The 26224-nt window shown below is 39.6% G+C and overlaps 1 protein-coding gene, 1 long non-coding RNA gene and 1 pseudogene across 3 annotated transcripts in view; 1 reads left to right on the plus strand and 2 right to left on the minus strand.

The window, feature by feature from the left end:
* LOC139702048 (uncharacterized) overlaps positions 1-23313 on the plus strand; it is a 57255-nt gene extending 33942 nt beyond the window's left edge. The window contains exons 4-5 of one of the 2 annotated variants that reach the window (XR_011704612.1): positions 22596-22831; positions 22995-23313. This is a non-coding gene — a long non-coding RNA (uncharacterized lncRNA). The remainder of the gene's footprint in view (positions 1-22595; positions 22832-22994) is intronic. The other variant, XR_011704613.1, reaches the window with a different exon arrangement.
* LOC114090606 (trafficking protein particle complex subunit 2-like protein pseudogene) lies at positions 1092-1453 on the minus strand (annotated as a pseudogene).
* Positions 20553-26224, minus strand: part of Cpa6 (carboxypeptidase A6) — a 293552-nt gene continuing 287880 nt past the window's right edge. The window contains exons 10-11 of the mRNA XM_027932848.2: positions 23974-24058; positions 20553-20740 (exon numbers count right to left, since the gene is read on the minus strand). Coding sequence (XP_027788649.2) covers positions 20553-20740; positions 23974-24058 — 273 coding nt within the window. The remainder of the gene's footprint in view (positions 20741-23973; positions 24059-26224) is intronic.

Consider the following 26224-nt stretch of genomic DNA (forward strand, 5'->3'; position numbering starts at 1 on the left):
TAAGGTTCTCTTCTCCAGTGAAAATTAGAAACACAAATAATCTGAGCATGTGGTCCTCAAACCTTAGCTTGCATCAGAATCACCTACAGTGCTTGTTAAAACCCAAACTATAGAATTTTAGTAGGGCTGGAATGAGAACCCCAAATTAGAATTTTTAACATTCCTAGGTGTTGTTGATCCTGATGATTCCAGGGATCACATCTGAGAATTGCTGCACTGAGGTGATGCATTACAGATACATATGCAGGGATTGTTAGATATGCTGTGTTAATGTGTCCTGTTCTTTTGCAACTTTGCTGGCACATTAAACTATGTATTGCTAATGAGGGACAACACATCAACACGTTATGCATTGTAATGTAATATCAATAAATCATTTTTATGTATAGTTGCTTATGTTTTCAGACTTTATTCCCACTCTATTGGTAAGTTATTTGCCTCTATAGTGAATGGATTGCCTTTTAATGAAGGCAAAATTGAAATTCCAAGTGAGAATAGAATTAAAATTTTGATAAACCCATAAATAATAACATCAGAGTACCTTTTTTAAATTGTATACCAAATAAATATTTAATAAGGAGAGCCAGTCAGGGATTCTACTTATATTTCATTAGCCACTACCCCAATTTCCACAGCAAATTAGGTATACACATAGCTTTCACATAATCTCAGGATTTTGAGTGTACCTAGAACAGAGTTTCCATGCCATGACTTTTCCAGGGACCTGATGATCTTAGAGGAAGATAAAAGAGGTGTTTGTGCTCTTCATAGACCTATAAAATATTAAAATGTTCTAAAGTAATTTTGAGGTTGATATTTTATATTCCTATCACTAAAATTTTGATCTGTTTTGCTTTTCTATTTATTGGCTTACTGATTTGGATCAACATACCCCTCTTCCCCAACCTTTTCATCTCATAAAACCTTTAGTTGAGAGGTACCATGCACAGAGCCTTGCCCTTCCAACAGCACATCTGTTACATTCAGGAAGAGGCAGTGTTGATAAGTATACATTTCCATGACACAGTTATATATAGAATGCTTCTCTTTGAGATAAGGCAGCAGAGTTCTTATACAACAGACCTGTATCGTCATTGCCATCTTTCAAAGGTCCTAGACTGAATGAGGTCCCCAGAGTTATAGAAAGGATTGCAAATCACAGCTGCGCAGAAGTTAAGCAGCTTCAGGAACATGCTGCAAATGTCTTGAAGGGCTGTGTTGGAGGAATACACCACCATGACCAGCTTCACTTTAGAGCTTATATGACTCATAGTCTTCTATAGGGTAGAGCAGGTCCAGGGAGAGCTCTCTCTGGTCCACTAAGGCATTCCCCATAGTAGAGATCTTCTTTTCTACCATGTTTAGGGACATGGAGCAGAACTTCAGCTTACAGGATGTTGAAGAGGTAAAGAGGGTGATTCTCCTTGGCAATCACCATGATGTACACTGCCATCTTGGGAGGTCCAGCATCAGTGTTACTGAACCAGGTCCATTTTGTCTGTTATGCAATTTTCCAATCATTGAAATGACAACATTTGCAAAAGAGAAAGTTTATTCATGAGGTGGCCAAACTTGAGGTGAGAACCCCAAATCTCAAACCTGCTTTCCCGAGGATAGAGTGAGAGTTATTTATGGGATAAAGAAACTGGGTGGTCTGAGGAATGGGGAAAGATGACTGGAGGTAATAAAAAGTGAAATAATTGGTGCTTTGTCCATGCATAATCAATCTGTCATAGGACACATGTTAAGAAAACAGCAACATTAGTATGCTCTGAGGGTAGAATTTTTGGCCCTCTGATGTCAAATGGTTACTCATTTAATGCTTTTGTAGGTCCAAGTTAAGGGTCAGTGGTTTCAGATGGTTTGAGCTACTTCCAAGTTCTTGAAAAACAACTTAAGCAACCATTATCATGTGACCAATATGTCAGAGGTGTTATATATAGTAAAGCTAACAGGAGTGTACTACCTAGCTAGGTGACCTCTAAAATTAGTGATAAAAGCAAGTAACTAAAACCAAGTGAAAAAGTGAAGTTCAAGGGTTTATTCAGGTTTTCTCTTGGGTTCACCAAGTGCCTTGAGTTACTTTTTGTTGTTGTAGTTGTTGGATTACCTTGAGTGAGGGAAATACACAAGAAAGCAATATACCAGAAAAGAATGAAAGAAGGGTTCCAAAAAATTTTGTTTTTAACTAGAAATTTTTTCTGAATGTCTGAGTTTTTTGGCCACTATTGGAGACTGTTGATCTACCACAAATGCATATAAAATCTAGGGACTATCTTGGTAGAGGTACTATGTGCTGAAATACTTATGGGTGAAAATGACATGTCTATGCTTTACTTTAAAATAGTGCAACAAGAAAAAGTTGGAGGAGGAAATATAAGTTTGGTAAAATAAAATGTTAATAACTGCTGAAACTTAGTGATGGAGTTTATCATACTATACTGTCTTTTTGTGTTTGAAAACTGCAATAATAATTTTTAAAAAGTGTAAGTACTCAACTTATATTCTGTCTTACCACTAATGGGACAAGAAACCATATTCAAATCACTTAAATATTCTATGCCTCAATTTTTACAAATGATTATGTAGCAATTAGTCACATCAAGTAATTATTGAGCAAGGCTTAGTATGTAGGTTGCATTCTGGTGTTAATGTCTAAATTCCCAGTGTAGTAGGGACAAACGAGGCAAGACACCAAAGATAGCAGGAAACAGTTTTATTTGGCTGCAGCCAGGTTCAGAGGGTACAGCCTTTGCTCTAATCAATCAATCCCTGAACCCCGAGTTCAGGGAGTTTCAGAGCTTTATATCCAGTGTGTAAGGGGAGGGGCTCAGAAGTTCACAGTCTGCAGAAGTTCACATAAAAGCAGCTTTTTCTTTCACTATTCTGGGCAAGTTAACCCTTCAAGGACAACACTTGAGAAGGGGAGAGCTTCTTCTCCCCTTTTTTTTCCTCCCCCTACCAGCTGTTACCATGGAGCCCATTTGTAACTTATCTTAAAAATGTAGACATCTCTGTGAAGCCAAGCTCAAGGCCAGAGGTCTTGTTTGCACATTTCTTCAAAGTACTATACTGGATATATTTGTGAAAACTAGTAAGTGGGTGTCCAGCACCTAGAGTGCTGGTATCTTCTTGGCCAGTGGCCAAATAAACAGGGTGACACGAAAATAGGATGTTTATCTACATTGAACTCTTTTGCAGAGACTCTTTTGCTGACAGTCCTAAAATCAACCATGTTGAAGATTTCTGGAGAGACCCGGTTAAGATTTTTCAGTTGAGAAACGGGGTGCCACTTCATCAGGGATATTGTCACTGTACTAAAAAGCATAATGTACTTTCAAAAAATTTAAAGCACTTCCCAGATGTTATTATCATACCATCCATTGTTGAAATTCTTTGAGTGCAAATGCATGGAGCACTGTTCTTTGATAAATGAAATTCCCAAAGACAGTCTCCCCCACCTCCCCATGTTTAAGAATAATCATTAGGTTAGTTGTCTTCTTAAAGAGTAGCAGCTTAGATTTCTACATTGAGAATAGGACAGAAAAAGAAAAGTAATATGTTATACATCTTGGCTCCTTTTATATTTCTGAGGAAAAAGCAAAGCAACTTTTAAGTACCATGTCTCTACTACATGGTAATATAGTTTAATCTGGACCCTGTTGTGGTCATTTCCCCAAAAGGTAGGTATTTTGCTTAATGGGTGAAAATATGCAAGCTGTGTATACATATGAGTCCCAGTGATTTTTAACATTTTGGGTTATAACCCAGGGCGTGACTGTGTGGCTTACTGCCAGAACAGGGAAGTTGACATCCTCCTTCTTATGTGTGGACTTGAAGCCATGGGCAGGGTTCAGGTCCAGAAATGACTTGTGACCTAAAGAATGGAGTGCACGATTACATGCACAGCCATCAGAGAGAAGTAGTAAACTGTCCATCCCTGACTTGTGCCAAAGAAGCAGGAAAAACAAAATGACTGTGAGCTGCAATGAGGATACACCTTGCACCAGTGGAGGAGGGACAGACATAGGTGTGATGTGCTAAAGTGGAGGGTGTGCTTGGCTGCCAGAATCATTAGAGATTCTTTCCTGTGGTGATTAAACAATTATTCCTGGCTAGAAGGTGCATTCTATGCAAAGAAGTCACATTCTTTTGTGCCTTGGTATGTCAGAGCTACCTGTACTTTGTCAAAGGACAGTTAAATGACAGTACTTCTTCCTGGGGCACCTTGGGAGGTTAGTTTGGCAGGAAGAGGGGAGACAAATCTTTGAGAGCCATTTGGAAAAGAGGTGGGAGCAGTTTCCTGGGAATCAAAGGTGACAGGGCATGCTGGTTATCCAGAGGGGAAAGAGAAATTGCTGACAGAGAAGGCATTTATGCGAACTGTATTCTCTTTGTAATTTTGCTTGTGGATTACCTTAACAGAAAACAGTATCAATTACATAGCAGTTATCCAGTAAACATTTATTGAATAAATGCACAATCTCTTGGGACATGGATTTTTCTCTGAGAGATTACTTGTTTGCTATATTCGCACAGTAGTAAATATATCCAATAATTATTTTAGCCTCATTAGTTTAGGCTTTTAAGAATGAAATTCTTATCCCCAGAATGCCAAAGAGAAATATTTCTTCCTGTAAAAACCAATAATTAAATGATTTTCTCCTCCTTTTAGAGGAGTTATTTAGGGAAACATTTTTTCCCAAGGTGTTATACTTTGTCAACAGTTGTCAATGAAAAAAACAATGAATTCTCTAATTAGTTAAAAAAGGTATCCTGTAGTTTGAGTGTGAGAAATATGGATCAGAGTGAAATCCTAATGATCATTTATACATAGTCAATGAAGTTCTCAGCATGCTTTGATTAGATTAACATTTTCCCCCCTCCAGTAAAAAAGTCTACCTATGCTCTTACATATTCATAAAATTTAGAAAAACTTGCTTGGTATGGATTTGCTGCTGTTTTCTATGTGATCCCTCCTTTCATCCTCATAATACATCTGTAATATAGGTTTTGTTATTCCCATTTTACATATAAAAACAAAAGGAGGATTCTTCTTGAAACCTAGGACTACTAATCAGAACTTTTCTAAATATAAAGGGAAACATACTTCTTATCTCATTTTGTCCTCTCTTTACAAGAACAAATTATACTTAGGGTTTTGAAGAATACCCTATTCCATGGTCTACACTGGACTTTTTCATTAATATTTTGGAAACAAAGCTATACTTTTCCCTCCCCTAGTGTAGAACTGAAAGCTGTAGATTAAAATCTGTAAGTAACATTATCCTGCAGATATTGCCTAGGCTAGACATAAAATTAGAGTCATTATGGAAAACTGAGACATTATTCTTATATTCAACTCAATGAAGTTTTTTAGAAAATGTATTATGTGTACTAGAAGTTGATGCTGGTTGATTAAATAGAAAAGAAGGTTATTATATGAACATTTATGAGAGAACTAGCTCAAAGATGAGTTGAGAAATGATGTCCAACTACAGGCTGCAGAACTGGTCTGAGTTCTGCAGAGTTTAACCAGAGATCCCTTTATTGTCACAAACACTAAGGGACACCGCTGCTGCCCCTAGCCCATCACTGCCATTTCTGCAACAGGAATATGGCCCATTTTCCCCCTGCCACATGAATTCTATGTGGCACCTCCTTAAAAAAACACATTAAGTGCACAATCTAATATTGTTCACTGTAGGCATGATGTTGTATAGCAGACCTATAGAATATGTCTTGCATAACTGAAACTTTATAGTGTTTACATTTCTGAGTCTAAAAAAAACATTGATTTGATTTCAAGTTCTCAGTTCAGAATTATTTCTTTGGGAGTAAATAATGATTGTCACAAATAGTTGAGTCTTAGACACTCCTCTTTAGTTCAGTGTTGTCTCTTTAGGATACCCTTAATGCATTTCTTGTGATGGCTTGTGACAGGTGCAGCGACACTTACTTCAAATATTCATTCTTTTATTAAATTTTGTTGACCCTGATACAAAACCACTAAATCACCTATTCACATTTGCTGCTCTACTGAATGAAAACTTTACATGGTATTTCAGATTGATATTGCTTGAGATAGGTAGCTGGGTATAAATACATCCAGCAACACAATTTCTGCTTAACAGACATCAGATAGTCTACTTTAGAATATTGAACACAGCTCTAAATTACTGAAGGATTCTATCTAGGACAGCAGGAAACCATGCCTCTGACAAAAGTATAGCTATAGCAGAAATTCAATAACTGTCTTAGTTTGGTTTTTATTGCTATAACGGAATACCACAGACTAGGTGATTTGCAGTGAATAAAAGTTTATTTAACTTGCAGTTTTGGAGGCTGGAAGAGCATGGTGTTGGTATTTGGTGAGAGCCTTCTTGCTGCATCAAAACATGGGTGGATAGCAGCACATGGTGCAAAAGGAAACCTGCTAGCTCAGATTTCTTTTCCTCTTATAAAGTCACTAATGCTATCATGGGGCCCCTCATCTAATCTTCATTACCTCCAAAAGGCCCTACTTCCACTGTTAACATATGAATTAGAGGATTAAGTTTGCAACACATGAACTTTTGGGGAACATATTCAAACCATAACAACAATGATCCTATCACCAATCATTTGGTTGTTGCAAACTATTTCTTCCAGATTGGGCACACTTGATGGACAGCTCACTGCCTGGAGGAGCTGTTATCTTTCACTGGGAAGCATTTACTTTTGAGTCAGTTTGAAATTTAGAGCCCACTGTTTTCAGTGTTATGTGGCTAGGTCATGAAGCTAGCCCGTTTGTTTAACTCATCACTAAATTATAAGGCTGATTTTAGCATCCACTTACTATATAATTGGATGTACTTGCCTCACCTACCTTGGGCTGGTGCAGTAAGAATGGACTCCTTAGGTAGAGGGCCCCATAGGTCATCCACTGGGGAAAAGAGGGGATAGTCCTAGAAGTCACAACTGCAGAAGCAGGGTCGGGGTTAGAAATGAGGAGTTAATTAAAATCAGCCTTCGAAGATCATCAGGCTACCTTATTTTCATGTGCATTATTCATATGTTTTAGTAGTTCTCAGTGCAGTGTGCTTCGTGATATATTAGATATTCAATGTAGTTGTTTTCAGGTTTATTATGCAATATTCTTATTATGATTCATGAAAATATTCCATTAAATTGCTCATATAATTACTGTGCTTAATCTACAACATACTTTAGTTAATGTTGCATAGAATTCTGATTTAACCAATTAGATTTGATCAAGTATAACTTAACTGCAAATACTTCCTATGATGAACAGGTCCAAAATAATTATTGAGAGCTAAGGTAGCAGTCAACTCTAACTAAAACTAACAAATTTCCTGTTAAGAAGAGCACATAATAATTTCAACTATAATTTTATCATTTAGAAAGCTAAATTATAAGGAGTAGCTTGTTCTGTTTCTATTAGTAGCCTGTTAAAAAATCTGATTGGGCATGTGAAAACTCAAAAAATATGTTTCATATACCTCAGAATGTGACTCTGGTTGGAAATAGGTTTGTTGCAGATGTAATTAGTTAGAATTATGCCATAGTGAAGTAAGGTGGGACCCTGATCCAGCATAACTGCTACCTTTATAAGAAGCTGGCCATATAAAGACTGAGACACAATGCCATTGGAGACCAGGCAGAAATTGGAGTTATGCAATGGCAAGTGAAGAAATACCAAAGATTTCTGACAAAGCACCAGAAGCTAGAAAGAGGCAGAGAAGGATTCCTCTAAACATTTCAGAAGGAGCATGGCTCTGCTGACATTTTGATGTTGGACTTCTAGTCTGCAAAACTGTGTGACAATAGATTCCTCTTGTTTTAAGCTACCCAATTCGTGGTCCTTTATTTGACAGCCGTAAGAAACTGAACCCTTGATAAATCTGATTAAGTTGAGAATTAAAGCTCAATATAGCCAGAATCCATGAAATTACTTTTATAATAGTGGGGGGAAACATATCTTGCTAAACTATTTTAAAAAATGCATGTACTATTTTGAGTTGAAGAAAATTTTATATTCTGAAGTATTGACATAAACATAACACTTCTGATCCTCACACACAGCACCTAGAAGAGTGCCTCAAACACAAATCATCCCACAGTACATTTTGTGGCTTAGTTTAAAAAGATTTAAAAATGAAAATATCCTATAAATATTAAAATGCCCACTTATAGAACTTGAGCCATAAAATGTATATATACAGTGCTACTGAAATATGAGTGTAATCACTGTAAAGAATTTGCATGAGGTTCATGAAGGCGAAAATTTTATCTCAAATAATAAACTATACTCTTCGACCCTACTCTGTTCTTAGAGCATGAGAAGAAGATTAACATTAAACAGGGATGAGAGGTGGGAGGGAAAGGGAGAGAGAAGGGAAAATGCATGGAAATGGAAGGAGACCCTCAGAGGTATACAAAAGTACATACAAGAGGAAGTGAGGGGGCCTGCGACCCACCGGCAGAAGAGGAGCAGTCGCCTGCTGAGAGGCTGAGCCGCCCACTCCCCCTGTGCCGGCATAGTAGAGGGAACTGGGACCAAAGACAGAGCAGGCCCAGCGGCCTGCTGAGGGGCAGAGCCGCCCCCCACCCCCCTCGCCTGCCAGGTAGGGGAAGGGTGACCACCGACAGAAAAGGCCCAGTGGCCCAGGGCGGGACAGAGCTTCCAATCACTCCTGCAAGGTAGGCGGGCCTGCGACCCACTGGCAGAAGAGGAGCAGCCGCCTGCTGAGAGGCTGAGCCGCCCCCTCCCCCTGCGCCAGCATAGTAGAGGGAACTGGGACCAAAGACAGAGCAGGCCCAGTGGCCTGCTGAGGGGCAGAGCCGCCCCCCACCCCCCTCGCCTGCCAGGTAGGGGAAGGGTGACCACCGACAGAAAAGGCCCAGTGGCCCAGGGCGGGACAGAGCTTCCAATCACTCCTGCAAGGTAGGCGGGCCTGCGACCCACCGGCAGAAGAGGAGCAGTCGCCTGCTGAGAGGCTGAGCGGCCCCCTCCCCCTGCGCCGGCATAGTAGAGGGAACTGGGACCGAAGACAGAGCAGGCCCAGCGGCCTGCTGAGGGGCAGAGCCGCCCCCCACCCCCCTCGCCTGCCAAGTAGGGGAAGGGTGACCACCGACAGAAAAGGCCCAGTGGCCCAGGGCGGGACAGAGCTTCCAATCACTCCTGCAAGGTAGGCGGGCCTGCGACCCACCGGCAGAAGAGGAGCAGTCGCCTGCTGAGAGGCTGAGCCGCCCCCTCCCCCTGCGCCGGCATAGTAGAGGGAACTGGGAACAAAGACAGAGCAGGCCCAGCGGCCTGCTGAGGGGCAGAGCCGCCCCCCACCCCCCTCGCCTGCCAGGTAGGGGAAGGGTGACCACCGACAGAAAAGGCCCAGTGGCCCAGGGCGGGACAGAGCTTCCAATCACTCCTGCAAGGTAGGCGGGCCTGCGACCCACTGGCAGAAGAGGAGCAGCCGCCTGCTGAGAGGCTGAGCCGCCCCCTCCCCCTGCGCCAGCATAGTAGAGGGAACTGGGACCAAAGACAGAGCAGGCCCAGTGGCCTGCTGAGGGGCAGAGCCGCCCCCCACCCCCCTCGCCTGCCAGGTAGGGGAAGGGTGACCACCGACAGAAAAGGCCCAGTGGCCCAGGGCGGGACAGAGCTTCCAATCACTCCTGCAAGGTAGGCGGGCCTGCGACCCACTGGCAGAAGAGGAGCAGTCGCCTGCTGAGAGGCTGAGCCGCCCCCTCCCCCTGCGCCGGCATAGTAGAGGGAACTGGGAACAAAGACAGAGCAGGCCCAGCGGCCTGCTGAGGGGCAGAGCCGCCCCCCACCCCCCTCGCCTGCCAGGTAGGGGAAGGGTGACCACCAACAGAAAAGGCCCAGTGGCCCAGGGCGGGACAGAGCTTCCAATCACTCCTGCAAGGTAGGCGGGCCTGCGACCCACCGGCAGAAGAGGAGCAGTCGCCTGCTGAGAGGCTGAGCCGCCCCCTCCCCCTGCGCCGGCATAGTAGAGGGAACTGGGACCGAAGACAGAGCAGGCCCAGCGGCCTGCTGAGGGGCAGAGCCGCCCCCCACCCCCCTCGCCTGCCAGGTAGGGGAAGGGTGACCACCGACAGAAAAGGCCCAGTGGCCCAGGGCGGGACAGAGCTTCCAATCACTCCTGCAAGGTAGGCGGGCCTGCGACCCACCGGCAGAAGAGGAGCAGTCGCCTGCTGAGAGGTTGAGCCGCCCCCTCCCCCTGCGCCGGCATAGTAGAGGGAACTGGGACCAAAAACAGAGCAGGCCCAGCGGCCTGCTGAGGGGCAGAGCCGCCCCCCACCCCCCTCGCCTGCCAGGTAGGGGAAGGGTGACCACCGACAGAAAAGGCCCAGTGGCCCAGGGCGGGACAGAGCTTCCAATCACTCCTGCAAGGTAGGCGGGCCTGCGACCCACTGGCAGAAGAGGAGCAGCCGCCTGCTGAGAGGCTGAGCCGCCCCCTCCCCCTGCGCCGGCATAGTAGAGGGAACTGGGACCGAACACAGAGCAGGCCCAGCGGCCTGCTGAGGGGCAGAGCCGCCCCCCACCCCCCTCGCCTGCCAGGTAGGGGAAGGGTGACCACCGACAGAAAAGGCCCAGTGGCCCGCGGCGGGACAGAGCTTCCAATCACTCCTGCAAGGTAGGCGGGCCTGCGACCCACCGGCAGAAGAGGAGCAGCGGCCTGCTGGGAGGCAGAGCCGCCCCCTCCCCCCCGCGCCTTCAAGGTAGTCGGAACTGAGACCACCATCAGAACAGGTCAGACCTGCAACCGAGAGACAGAACAGGCCCAGTGGCCTGAGGAAGGGTAGAGCCGCCCCCCCCCACACGCCTGCAAAGTAGGCGGACCTGCGACCCACTGGCAGTACAGCCCCAGAGGCCTGCAGAGGGGCAGTGCCGCTGCCTGCGCCTGCAAAGTAGGCAGAACTGCGACCACCGACAGAACAAGCCTAGCGGCCCGCAGAGGGACAGAGCCGCCGCCCGCGCCTGCAAGGACGGCGGACCTGCTACCGACTGGCAGAGCAGGCCCAGCGGCCTGCCGGCGTGGTAGGCACATTGCCCCAATTGGCGGAGGGGCAGAGCCGCCGCCCGTGCCTGCGAGGGAGACTTTGCAACTATACAAGACCAATATAAATATATAGGGGGAAAATTCAATAGCACAACAGTTTCACCAAGAAGAAAGGAACGCGAACAGTATGAAGAGACAAGGAAAGAAAGGACCACAAGCAATGCAGGTCAACTCAACTTTAGAAGAGGTAATAGCTGCAGCTGATGGAATGTCAGATAAAGAATTCAGGATATACATGCTTCAGATGATCTGGAGTCTCAAGGAAGACATCAGACAGCAAAATCAGACAATGAAAGATCACTTCAACAATGAATTACATAAACAAATCCAAGAAGCAAAAGATCAACTATACAGGGAAATAGAGGTTATAAAAAACAAACAAACAGAAATCCTAGAAATGCAGGAAGCAATAAGCCAACTTAAAAACTCAATTGAGAATACTACCAGCAGAGTAGAACACTTAGAAGACAGAACATCAGACAATGAAGATAAAGTATATCAACTTGAAAAGAACATAGACAGCTCAGCAAGACTGTTAAGAAACCATGAGCAGAACATCCAAGAAATATGGGATAACATCAAGAGACCAAATTTAAGAGTCATTGGGATACAGGAAGGAACAGAGTTTCAAACCAAAGGAATGAGCAATCTATTCAATGAAATAATTCGAGAAAACTTCCCAGATTTGAAGAATGAGACAGAACGCCAAATCCTAGAAGCCTACAGGACGCCGAATGTGCAAAATCATAAGAGACCCACACCTAGACACATTATAATGAAGATGCCCAACATACAGAACAAGGAGAGAATTTTAAAAGCTACAAGAGAAAGGAAGCAGATCACATTTAGGGGTAAGCCAATCAGGATAACAGCTGATCTTTCAACTCAGACTCTGAAAGCTAGAAGATCCTGGAATAACATATTTCAAACACTGAAAGAAAATGGGTTCCAACCAAGAATTGTGTTTCCAGCGAAATTAAGCTTCAGGATGGAAGATGAAATTAAAACCTTCCACGATAAACAAAAGTTAAAAGAATTTGCAGCTAGAAAACCATCTCTTCAAAACATCCTTGGCAAAACATTACAGGAAGAGGAAATGGAAAATAACAATGAAAACCAACAGTGGGAGGTAGGACACTAAAGGGGGGAAAATAATCAAAGTGGAAAACAAACCATGTTTAGTAACATAAATAAACAAATATGGCTGGAAGAACAACCCATATCTCAATAATAACCCTAAATGTTAATGGCTTAAACTCACCAATTAAGAGACACAGGCTAGTAGAATGGATCACAAAACAAGACCCAACAATATGCTGCCTACAGGAGACGCATTTGATAGGAAAAGACATACATAGGCTGAAGGTGAAAGGTTGGGAAAAATCATATCACTCATATGGACTTCGGAAACAAGCAGGAGTATCCATACTCATATCAAATAAAATAGATTTTAAGCCAAAGTTAATCAAAAGGGATAAAGAGGGACACTACATACTGCTCAAGGGAACCATACACCAACAAGACATAACAATCATAAATATATATGCCCCAAACAATGGTGCAGCTATGTTCATCAAACAAACTCTTCTCAAGTTCAAGAGTCTAATAGACCACCATACAATAATCATGGGAGACTTCAACACACCTCTCTCACCACTGGACAGATCTTCCAAACAAAAGTTGAATAAGGAAACTATAGAACTCAATAACACAATTAATAACCTAGATTTAATTGACATATATAGAATATACCACCCAACATCAAACAGTTACACTTTTTTCTCAGCAGCACATGGATCCTTCTCAAAAATAGATCATATATTATGTCACAGGGAAACTCTTAGACAATACAAAGGAGTAGAGATAATACCATGCATCCTATCTGATCATAATGGAATGGAACTGAAAATCAACGATAAAAGAAGGAAGGAAAAAGAATATATCACTTGGAGAATGAACAATAGGTTACTGAATGATCAATGGGTTATAGAAGACATCAAGGAGGAAATTAAAAAATTCTTAGAGATTAATGAAAACACAGACACAACATATCGGAATCTATGGGACACATTGAAAGCAGTTCTAAGAGGAAAATTCATTGCTTGGAGTTCATTCCTTAAAAAAAGAAAAAACCAACAAATAAATGATCTCATACTTCATCTCAAAATCCTAGAAAAAGAAGAGCAAAACAACAGCAAAAGAAGTAGAAGGCAAGAAATAATTAAAATCAGAGCTGAAATCAATGAAATCGAAACAAAAGAAACAATTGAAAAAATTGACAAAACTAAAAGTTGGTTCTTTGAAAAAATAAACAAAATCGACAGACCCTTAGCCATGCTAGCGAAGAGAAGAAGAGAGAGAACTCAAATCACTAACATACGGGATGAAAGAGGCAATATCACAACAGACACTTCAGAAATACAGAAGATAATCAAAAATTATTTTGAATCCTTATACTCCAATAAATTAGAAGATAGTGAAGGCATAGATAAATTTCTTAAGTCATATGATCTGCCCAGATTGAGTCAGGAGGATATAGACAACCTAAACAGACCAATATCAATTGAGGAAATAGAAGAAACCATCAAAAGACTACCAACTAAGAAAAGCCCAGGACCGGATGGGTATACAGCAGAGTTTTACAAAACCTTTAAAGAGGAACTAATACCAATACTTTTCAAGCTACTTCGGGAAATAGAAAAAGAGGGAGAACTTCCAAATTCATTCTACGAGGCCAACATCACCCTGATACCTAAACCAGACAAAGACACTTCAAAGAAAGAAAACTACAGACCAATATCTCTAATGAACCTAGATGCAAAAATCCTCAATAAAATTCTGGCCACTCGGATACAAAGGCACATCAAAAAAATTGTGCACCATGATCAAGTAGGATTCATCCCTGGGATGCAAGGCTGGTTCAATATACGGAAATCAATAAATGTTATTCACCACATCAATAGACTTAAAAATAAGAACCATATGATCATCTCGATAGATGCGGAAAAAGCATTCGACAAAGTACAGCATCCCTTTATGTTCAAAACTCTAGAAAAACTAGGGATAACAGGAACATACCTCAATATTGTAAAAGCAATCTATGCTAAGCCTCAGGCTAGCATCATTCTGAATGGAGAAAAATTGAAGGCATTCCCTCTAAAATCTGGAACAAGACAGGGATGCCCTCTCTCACCACTTCTGTTCAACATAGTTCTCGAAACACTGGCCAGAGCAATTAGACAGACGAAAGAAATTAAAGGCATCAAAATAGGAAAAGAAGAACTTAAATTATCACTATTTGCAGATGACATGATTCTATACCTAGCAGACCCAAAAGGGTCTACAAAGAAACTATTAGAGCTAATAAATGAATTCAGCAAAGTGGCAGGATATAAAATCAACACGCATAAATCAAAGGCATTCCTGTATATCAGCGACAAATCCTCTGAAATGGAAATGAGGACAACCACTCCATTCACAATATCTTCAAAAAAAATAAAATACTTGGGAATCAACCTAACAAAAGAGGTGAAAGACTTATACAATGAAAACTACAGAACCCTAAAGAGAGAAATAGAAGAAGATCTTAGAAGATGGAAAAATATACCCTGTTCATGGATAGGCAGAACTAACATCATCAAAATGGCGATATTACCAAAAGTTCTCTATAGGTTTAATGCAATGCCAATCAAAATCCCAACGGCATTTCTTGTAGAAATAGAGAAAGCAATCATGAAATTCATATGGAAAAATAAAAGACCCAGAATAGCAAAAACAATGCTAAGCAGGAAGTGTGAATCAGGCGGTATAGCGATACCAGACTTCAAACTATATTACAGAGCAATAGTAACAAAAACAGCATGGTACTGGTACCAAAACAGGCGGGTGGACCAATGGTACAGAATAGAGGACACAGAAACCAATCCACAAAACTACAACTATCTTATATTTGATAAAGGGTCTAAAAGCATGCATTGGAGGAAGGATAGCATCTTCAACAAATGGTGCTGGGAAAACTGGAAATCCATATGCAACAAAATGAAACTGAATCCCTTTCTCTCGCCATGCACAAAAGTTAATTCAAAATGGATCAAGGAGCTTGATATCAAATCAGAGACGCGCCGTCTGATAGAAGAAAAAGTTGGCTACGATCTACAGTCGGTGGGGTCGGGCTCCAAATTCCTCAATAGGACACCCATAGCACAAAAGTTAATAACTAGAATCAACAAATGGGACTTACTCAAACTAAAAAGTTTTTTCTCAGCAAAAGATACAATAAGAGAGGTAAATAGAGAGCCTACATCCTGGGAACAAATCTTTACTCCTCACACTTCAGATAGAGCCCTAATATCCAGAGTATACAAAGAGCTCAAAAAATTAGACAATAAGAGAACAAACAACCCAATCAACAAATGGGCCAAGGACCTGAACAGACACTTCTCAGAGGAGGACATACAGTCAATCAACAAGTACATGAAAAAATGCTCACCATCTCTAGCAGTCAGAGAAATGCAAATCAAAACCACCCTAAGATACCATCTCACTCCAGTTAGATTGGCAGCCATTATGAAGTCAAACAACAACAAGTGCTGGCGAGGATGTGGGGAAAAGGGTACACTTGTACATTGCTGGTGGGACTGCAAATTGGTGCAGCCAATTTGGAAAGCAGTATGGAGATTTCTTGGAAAGCTGGGAATGGAGCCACCATTTGACCCAGCTATTCCCCTTCTCGGTCTATTCCCTAAAGACCTAAAAAGAGCATGCTACAGGGACACTGCTACATCGATGTTCATAGCAGCACAATTCACAATAGCTAGACTGTGGAACCAACCTAGATGCCCTTCAATGGATGAATGGATAAAAAAAATGTGGCATTTATACACAATGGAGTATTACTCTGCATTAAAAAATGACAAAATCATAGAATTTACAGGGAAATGGATGGCATTAGAGCAGATTATGCTAAGTGAAGCTAGCCAATCCCTAAAAAACAAATGTCAAATGTCTTCTTTGATATAAGGAGAGTAGCTAAGAACAGAGTAGGGTCGAAGAGCATGAGAAGAAGATTAACATTAAACAGGGATGAGAGGTGGGAGGGAAAGGGAGAGAGAAGGGAAAATGCATGGAAATGGAAGGAGACCCTCAGAGGTATACAAAAGTACATACAAGAGGAAGTGAGGGGAAGGGGAAAAATAATACAAGGGGGACAAACGAATGTCAGTAAAGGGGGCAGAGAGAGAAGAGGGGAGGGGAGGGGAGGGGAGGGGAGGGGGGATAGTAGAGGATAGGAAAGACAGCAGAATACAACAGACACTAGTATGGCAATATGTAAATCAATGGATGTGTAACTGACGTGATTCTGCAATCTGTATATGGGGTAAAAATGGGAGCTCATAACCCACTTGAATCAAATTGTGAAATATGATATATCAAGAACTATGTAATGTTTTGAACAGCCAACAATAAAAAATTAAAAAAAAAAAAAAAAAAAAAAAAGAAATAAAACTCTGGAGTTTCCAGTGTATAGCAATAAATTACTGAATTCAGAAAAAAAAAAAAAAAAAAAAAGAGGAAGTGAGGGGAAGGGGAAAAATAATACAAGGGGGACAAACGAATGTCAGTAAAGGGGGCAGAGAGAGAAGAGGGGAGGGGAGGGGAGGGGAGGGGAGGGGGGATAGTAGAGGATAGGAAAGACAGCAGAATACAACAGACACTAGTATGGCAATATGTAAATCAATGGATGTGTAACTGACGTGATTCTGCAATCTGTATATGGGGTAAAAATGGGAGCTCATAACCCACTTGAATCAAATTGTGAAATATGATATATCAAGAACTATGTAATGTTTTGAACAGCCAACAATAAAAAATTAAAAAAAAAAAAAATAATAAACTATATTCCATGAAGTTTGTATATTATTCAAATTCTATATTTTGTTACCCTTATTTTGATTTTGAAAAAAAAATAAAAAACACTCTTAGCACCTATGCTATGGGAGATAGGGAAGGACAAATAAAATAAATTTTAGTTCTGGGGGTAGGAAAGATGGTGGAATGAGACAGACATCATTACCCTAGGTACATATATAATTGCATGAATGTTGTGTCCCTACTTTGGGTACAATCAGAGAAATCAAAAGTTGTGTTCCATTTGTGTACAATGAATCAAAGGGCATTCTGCGGTCAAGTATAACTGATTAGAATAAATAAATAAATAAATAAAATTAAAAAAAACAATAGGGTTTAATAAGGATGGAGGTGAGTAATGTACTGACAAAAGAACTTGGAGAGTTATCTATAAATTCTTTGACTTTTTTCCACCCTGAATACCCAAAAGTTGACTTTTATTTGGTTGTCACAGGGGTGATGTTTGATGGAAAGTCATCAATAGACACCAGCAAAGAATCTGATACAGGTTGCTAACAAACTAGGAACTGTGACATGCTCCTGGCCAAAGTGAAAAGTTTCCTGGCATTGAGGATCCATGAAAGTCACCAGATGACACCAGCTGGTTGATATGCATCTTGTCACATCCTTTGAGAAATAGCATCTTTCCATTCTTGGGAATTTTTAAAAGCCTCCAGCCCTCTGATTTTTGTGGACATTTTGACTTGCCTAGTCTACTGGCAAAAATAAGTATTATAGTACCCACTACCTCCTGACCATTTCTGAATGCATATTACTAGATGGGGTCAAGTGAAGTTTAAATTCTCAGGTGTACTGTTCTTTGGCAGGACCAAGCCTCTGAGATCCATTTCTGCAAATATATCACTGCTACTACAAAATAAATAATAAATAAATTAGGTTGGCAAAACATAGACAAACTAAATATTTTCTGATTGTTTATAATATTTTGGTTTTTGTGCTAGATACTCCTGTACAATCTCATTTAATATTTAAAAAAATTTTAATTTTGGTATTATTGTTATAGAAACAATGTGCATATATTTTACAAACATCAAAAAGATCATTTGGTGAGTAATTAAAAATTTGTTTTTCTAAAATTTTCATTTTTCTTTAAAAGGGATATGCTCTTTAGTATGTGTATTTCCTAATTGAAAGGCTTATGTTAAAATAATAGTTCTCCGTTCTCTCTCTTCTCACTCCCAATTCTCTTTCATTAGGCCCGAAATTTTTGATCTTTTTAGTTCTTTCCTTTCACATTTACTTCCTTATTTCTAAGGTACATTCTTATACAGATATTTCTTGATTTTTCAGCTTTCGAGATTGACTTCCTTCCATGGAAGACAAAGATTTAGCTTTCCTATATAACCTCCTGTCACATGCACTTCATTCTTCCTATCTTTCCTGTACATTTATAACATTATTTTGACTGTGTAAGTATTATTTATAGCTAAGATACATAGCATTACTAGGATTCCATATCTTCTCATATATAATTCTTTATTTTCACCAGTTAAAAACATTTCTTTTGTTTGCTTGGTTTTCTGTGCTTTTATTAGGAATTAATTGCTCAGTTCTCTATGTAAATAAAAATTGCCTCTGAGCATATTTTTCTCCCCATTTCACATTTTATCTTCATATTCACAAAAGTATTTAGTCCTCCTCCTTCTACTCCAAGTTGTTCTAGGCATCTTTTCCTTCATAATCATCTTGATATTTTTCCCCATTCCTTTCTCCTGTGCTGTATTCACCCTATTCTTGGATTCTACATCTTTCTCTTGGTTTGCTCTTTCTTTGTGATAGAGCATATCCTCTAGGAGTTTCCTGAGAAAGGTAAATTATAAAAGACCTCACTTATCCTACAGCCTACCTTCATTTTCCATCAATAGTTTCCTTGGGTATAGATTTGTATGTATGACTTTTTTCTCAGAACTCTGAAGGCATTTTTCTATCATCATCAAGTTTTGGTGGTGCTTCAAGTTTGGTGGTGCTACTCAAGTCCTCATTCCTTTGTCTGGGGTCTCTTTCTTCCCTCTGGAAGTTTTTAGGCCTATTCCTTTATCCTGGTGGTGTTCATGATACATCTTGGTCAGATAAATCCTCTAAGAGGATTTGCATTTGCTTTTACCAAATGCTTATGCGTATTACCATTCTGGGATTAATCTGCATTAAATTCTTGGCTAGAGGTTTATCAGACTATTTACAAAGTCTGAATCTGGGCCATGAACCTGTGTGAAGGCTGATGTATGGTTCCAAATTCTCAGTGGTGATTTCCCTTGACTCCACTCTTGCCAAAATTTGAAATGGTCAGTTTTCTCTGGGGTCCATTAAAAGGAATATGAAGTACTTTTCTGACATGGAAGGTACAACCCATAGTTCTGGTAGGAAAAGAACATATTCAAGTTCCCAACTTGAAGTGCATTTGGGCTTTGTTCATTCCTCAAAATGCTGAATATCAAGAGTCTGTACTCAGCTGGTTTGACAAATGCTTTTAGGATAACATTGTACCGCTTACTTTTCTAGGTTTCTATCTTCACTCAATGCCTGGCCTGAGATTTCCTTGCTTTATAGTAGGATGATTGTAAGATGATTTAAAAAATTGAATTTTGTCCATAAATTTTAGTTATTTCCAGCAGTCCAGATACTGTTCCTGTCTTCTTCTTAGAAATGAAAGGCTATGTTACCTTTCTAAGCCTTGATTTCCTTATCTGAAATAGGTATTGTGAGAAATGAAATTGTTAGTGTAAAGATCCTAACTCTGTGTCTGACACCTCAATGAATATTTATTCTATTTTTTTTTTTGAGTGGCATTCTCAGAGTCTAAACATAAGTTGCTTTATTTTGCTGTGTTTTTATAGATATATGGTACACTAATACCAGGTGAAGAGAAAGCAAATAATCTAAGGTTTTGAAAGATTGTGTGTTTGGTATATTAAAAAAATTGTGTGTTCTTTCCATTTTAAAAATTTCTATTTCAAATGAGAACCAAGTAATTAAATATCATTATTAAACTAGGTCTTACGAGGGCCTGACATTTATTGAAGCTAAAGCCATGATTTATTTGTACATTTCTTGAGACAAAGGAATTTGAAAACATTCCCTGTAATCAAGACTCTAAAGAGACATAAAATGGATGCTTTTTCTTTTGCAATACTGGGGATTGAACCCAGAGTCTCACACATGCTAAGCAAGTGCTCTATCACTGAGATATACTCTCCATCCTTTTTAAGAAAAATTTATTTTGAAACAGATCTTGCTAAGTTTCCCAGCTAGCCTTGAACTTGCAATCCTCCTGCCTCAGCCTCCTTAGTAGCTGGGATTACAAGTATGCACCACCATGCCCAGCTAGATGCTTTTTCTTATAACAAGCTAGGCTATGCCCTAAATTTTACCATTTTGTATTATTACAAAGTATCAAATTGCACTAAGAAAATCCTTTTAAAGTCCATAGTTATGTTCATTCTAAAAGGTTGCCCTTCTCTTTAAAAACAATTTCAACCCAGTGCCAAGCAGCCTTTGGTGAAAATCAGCTCTCTCTTTGGTTGTTGACCTGACCCTGGAGTCCTATCAGGGACACTTTTTTAGCAGGTGCATTGTGATATTCTTCACAGCCAGCATGGTCTCTGTACAGGTAGGTCTGATGAGCATCTCTGGGAGTAAAAATCCAAAATGCCCAGTGTCACGTAGTTCAAAGGCAAATGCATAGGGTATTCCATTTTTGTAAGCCCAATCCATTGAGCTACCAGAACTTACATCTGAAAGTTTAAAAAAAGAAAAGATTATCCTCACTAAAGAATCTGCATAATTTCAAAATTATATATATATTGCTTAGTAAGATATACTAAATCCTTCCAATGAAATACCATTTCTATAAGAATGATTTAACAGTAGTTCTTTGGCATCCAGCTCATGGAGCTTATAAATCATACCTGCTATCAGCTTTGAAGATCTAACCTGAGTATTAATGCTATGCCAGTATGATGACCTCAAAATTTCTCAACCTCAATTCCAATAATGTTTATCTTCACCTTCACTTTATTCACCAATAAAACAACCTACGCTGTGGGCTTTTAAAAAAATATTAAAATTAAAATATTTTTGTTCTTATCACTCAATTCTTCTCTACTTCCAAGGTCTTGAATATTAAAATTCTGTTCCCCTCTTTCATTTCTTCCACTTCCCCTCTTTTTCCAGGCTTGCTGAACTTGTCCCTTGTCTTTACATAAGCTTGTAGTTTTCAGATTCTCCCTGCCTTTCTTGTGGTTTCCATTCAGGGGCAATTTACTAGCTTTCTCACCAGACCCCTCATATGCCTCCTTCCTGTATTTTTTCTGCCTTTGCTTTGCTGTTGTTGAACTTCTGGCCCAGTCCCCCTGCTGTCACTCCAGGTAGGGCAGTGAGATGATTCATCTTTGATGAACAGGTATTCTATAAAATCATACTGCCTGATCACCAAAGTCGTCTTCTGCTCCCAGTGCTGCTCTGTGCTGTTTTTTCATAGTCCTGCACTTACTGGCACTCCCCATTCTCTTCTTGTCCCACCCATCACTTTACCACTGACCCCCATATTCTAGATGACGGCTCCATTGGCTCCTTTGTTGACCTCAGAGCCCTCTAAGCTTTCTCTTAGCTCAGAGAAAGTCATGCTAAATATCTTTTACATGGGTCATCTCTTGATACCATTTATTATTATTGTCTGTATAAAGGGAGGATCCCTTTGTTTCATTCACACATTTTCTTTCTCTTGCATCTGCATCAACCCAAATAAATGCTCAAGGACCCCTTTCTTCTCATGATCCTGCTATATACTCTTGGTTACCATCCTCTTTTTCTTCTTCTTCTTTTTTTTTTTTTTGTGCTTGATAACTTAAAAGAAAATCTATATATGTTGCGTCTAATCCTTATATCTTTCTTGCTGGTTCTTGCTTCTATCCACCTATAAAACTTCATTTATTTTTTAAACTTTTATTTATTTTTATGTGGTGATGAGGATCAAACCCAGAGCCTCACACATTTAAGGCAGGCGTTCTACCCCTGAGCCACAACCCCAGCTCCCAAACTTTATTCTTGAAGGGTGATCATGTCCACATGTTTATTCTCCTTTTTTGGTTTTTGTTTTCCCCTTAACATAGCTGACAATCCATCCTGGCATCCCTCTCCTTCTAGTTCCTATGACCTCACACATTCCACCATTTTAGTATGGACTGGAAACACAGGCACTAAAGAGGACTGTGTCCAGTCCTACTACCTACCTTGTGATTACTCTGTGCCTCAGGTGCCTTTTAGAAAAAGGGAATGATGCTAATGTCTGCTACTTAAGGTTGATGTGGTAATTAAATGAAATACTAAATCACTTGAAAGTGCTTATGAAATATTAGCTGTTATTATTTTACATCTTTACATCCCAGTGCCTAATACATAGTGTTTAGTCCAATAGACTCTTCAATAATCATTTATTAAATTAAAAAATGTTTTATGGAAAAATATTCATATACTTTTTTCCTGAAATACATATGATTCAGTTTGCTATAACACTATTATTATTATCATCAAATTTCCAAAACATGTTCATTTACTCAAACAGCATTACATTTATGCTATTTTTCTCAGGACAAGTGAGGATGAAATCATTATGTGAAGATGACAACTAAATGGATCGGCTATTTCTCAAATTCCTTGTGCTTCTATCAAGGACAGAAGATAAACTGTGGCTTTAGTGTCCTCTGGTTAGAGTACATTGGAACTACAAACAGTAGTCATATTAGCCAAAGTCAGAGACAATATGTGCCAACAGTTACATCATGGTGATGTGACAGCCTCATTTCTATGGCAACAGATTGTTCTTGGTAAATATAACACTATGACTGTGCCTTTATTCCAAGCTGACAAGGTGAACTGTTAATAAGATTTGTTTTAAAAAATTAATGTTTTAATTATGTTATTATATGTATTATGTTGATATTAGTTGGTAATGTGAATTTTAAAAAAATATTATTTTCCCCCTTTCAGGATAATGATTGGAAAACACTTATAAAATGATCTCAAAAAAATCTATTAATGCTTGTGTCATTGTTAGGACAAGCTTATTTGATAAGCAATGCTAATTGACAAACCAAGCTGTTGTTCTGAAGGCTGAAGAAACCGAGGGGCAAGATGTTAATGACGGGCAGATTAAAAGACATCAAGAAGAAATTTGCTGCCTTACTGAGGAGCATCACCAAATGCTACTATCTGTACACATCCCTACTGCATGTGTTTGCCATCATAGGCACACGAAGACATTCAGCTCTATGTGATTCTCATCTGTCATAGAGTCAATAAATTTTAGAATTTGAAAGGCCATGAGAAATGATCAAGTCTCATTCTTCATGTTACTGTTGTAGAAGCTGAAGCCCAGCATTAATAAATATCTTGGCCAGGATGACACACCTGGAAGATTTAGGACTAGAATCCACATCTTACAGTTCTTTGTTCTGGTTCTTCCCATATACCCGGTTGCTTTTTGCTTCATAGAAGAGAGGAAATACTTTAAAATCACTTTTAAAAGGAGAATTCAGCTAAGATGCTATATAGGAAATAGTATTTCAGAACAAGAATAGTGAAGGAAACGAAAAAAGGGGAAACTGTTGTAAGCTGGAATTCTTACTTCATTATCTTCATGAGGCCCATTTCCACCCTTACGGTAGTCGTAATTGCTTAAGGAGCCTGTTTTGGTACTTTCTACTATCATAAGATCTCAATTCAACTTGCAGTCATTACTGCATGTTTAGCATATTCTCTGCTTAGGATTTGTTTAAATTGGTACAGCGATTTCTGTCAAGCTGTGTAAAACTAATCAGATATAAACTCTCTCCATTTTCCTTGGCTAATTTGATAGTCACAAATTTCACTCTAGAGAGAATACACTCTCTGCTTTTTAAAGAGAAGTCATGATACAGGATATTGGTTCAAGAGAGGTGATTTTAATACAAGTACACAGGAAACTTACACAATGTTCTGGAGGCAGGCCCATATCTGTACCGTACTCCATATACTGATCGAAGTGCTTTCACTGCTTTATAAGCTGCAGATTCCTAGGAGGGGAAATGAAGAAGTTATAACACTTACATTGTTACACTGAAACTTCTAGAAACACTGGCATGTTTCTTAAGGCTTCTGGGCCACCAACACAAAGAATAACGATGGGTACATCAGTTATTATTAATATTTAATAATATTATATTGTTCATGTCACAAGATACATGTCACAAGATACATTTGCAACATATTTTAGAACACATCATTTCACCTGATTGATTTCACAACCAACTAGAGATCGATAGTATTTCTATTTTACAGATGAGAAAAGGAAGGCTCAGTGAAATTACACGTGTAAGCTAAAGTTACATAGCAAGTGGAGCTAGGATAAGTACCCATATTTTCTGAGCTGATGTAGTGTCCTTTCCTCTTCCCTTTTGTTCAGGGACATCTCTTCCTATAAATTACAAAATGTTTGACAGAGGAAGGATAATGTCAGTCTTAATCATAGATCATATCAGATCCTTCACAATGTGCTTGTGTATAACAGATGCTTAATCAATATTTCTCATATGAATGTTGAATAAGCATAAGTCTGCAAGAGTATTTAGACAACTATATTGATTCTTAAGCATATATTTCAGTGGATATGTACAAGGTATTTAAAGCACATCTGGATCAATTAGGAAACCATCAAGCAAGAAAGACCTCTCTTACGCGATGTGTTTATCCTTACTGGGATGAGAACATCAATTTCAGAGTGCTTCATGACTTCTAAGGTTACTCAGACTCTCACAGGCTTAGTCAGGTACTGCTATGATGCAGAAATTCTAAGGTGGAACTCTTCCTAGTCGGGAAAAAATACTCAACCCAATCAAAATCCTAAAAGGTGGATATTCAAACACAAGTGAGACTGATATTGAATGTCCTTAAAAACATTTTCAAATGATATAAAAGCACTAATTTCAACCAGGAGTTAGGAAAGTATTGTATGACAAGTGAGAGGAAAAGAAGCATGTTGAAACCAGTACAAAACTCTCCTGTTTCAATTTGCCTATGAATAATTTAATATTTTAATTGAAGAACTCTGGATAACATGGTGGTGTGTTTTGGACTGAGCTTCAGGTTGCTGTCCTCATTCAGCTCAGGGATGAATAAAGCAGTATTTGCAGTAAATGCCACCCTTTGTGGATATTCAGGGACCAGGCTTCAGGAGCTGGCAGACTATATATTATTGATCTCACTGATGATGACATTCTTCTCATAGGAGCCAACAGAAAAGGAATGCAAACACCATAATGAGGTATCTTTATGGAGAATGTTCTAAGATTTTAACATCTCCAGTGATCTTAGCAATATTCCATGGCAAGAGCAGATATTTTTACATTTAGAAAATTACTGCATTTTCCTGGTCAGGAGACTTTTGTTCCTCATTATTTCAGATGACTAAACCCATGGAAAACATCTATTACAGAAAGAGAGAGAGAGAGAGAGAGAGAGAGAGAGAGAGAGAGAGAGAGAGAGCCACTTTGACTGTATACACAAAGCTTATGTATGGTATTAAAATTTGACTCAATGTATTTCTGTCATTTGAGTACAGGTGCAAGTTGATTAGGGGTTTGGATATGCTCTATCTACAAAAAGTGGAAATTTCATCAATTTTTCCCCAAGAATTATTTTTCAGGGAGGCACAGCTAGATACCTATTTGAAAGAATAAAGTGATTCCTTCTTTCTCTTCTCTCTGATTGTCCAAAAGGACCTTAGTCTTGCTTATTGGTCCTCAGCTAAGTAAGGAGTATATATATTTTTCAAATATTTCCATATTTAAAGCAACTTGATGAATGTGTTAAAAATATTATCAGAAACAAAGACTCAGACGGATAAAATGTTTTGAACAATTTTGATAAAATTTAATGGCTTCTGGTTAATATACAGGGATTGCCTAGTTTGAGAATTTTTAATCTTAGTTTTAGTGATTTAGGTTATATTTAACTGCCTCAAGGATTTCTCAACAATAGCACTATTGATTTTTGGGCTGAATAAATCTTTGCTGTGGGGGGCTGTAGGATGTTTGGCAGGCAGTATCTTGGCCTCAACCCACCAGATGCCAAATTGCATCTTCCATTGCTGTAACAGTGAAAAATATCTCCAGACATTGCTGAACATCCATTGGGAGGCAGATGCATCCTTTGTTGAAAACCATTGATCTATTCTATGCCAC

The sequence above is a fragment of the Marmota flaviventris genome, chromosome 15 (genome assembly GCF_047511675.1).
Source record: "Marmota flaviventris isolate mMarFla1 chromosome 15, mMarFla1.hap1, whole genome shotgun sequence".
Taxonomy (NCBI): domain Eukaryota; kingdom Metazoa; phylum Chordata; class Mammalia; order Rodentia; family Sciuridae; genus Marmota; species Marmota flaviventris.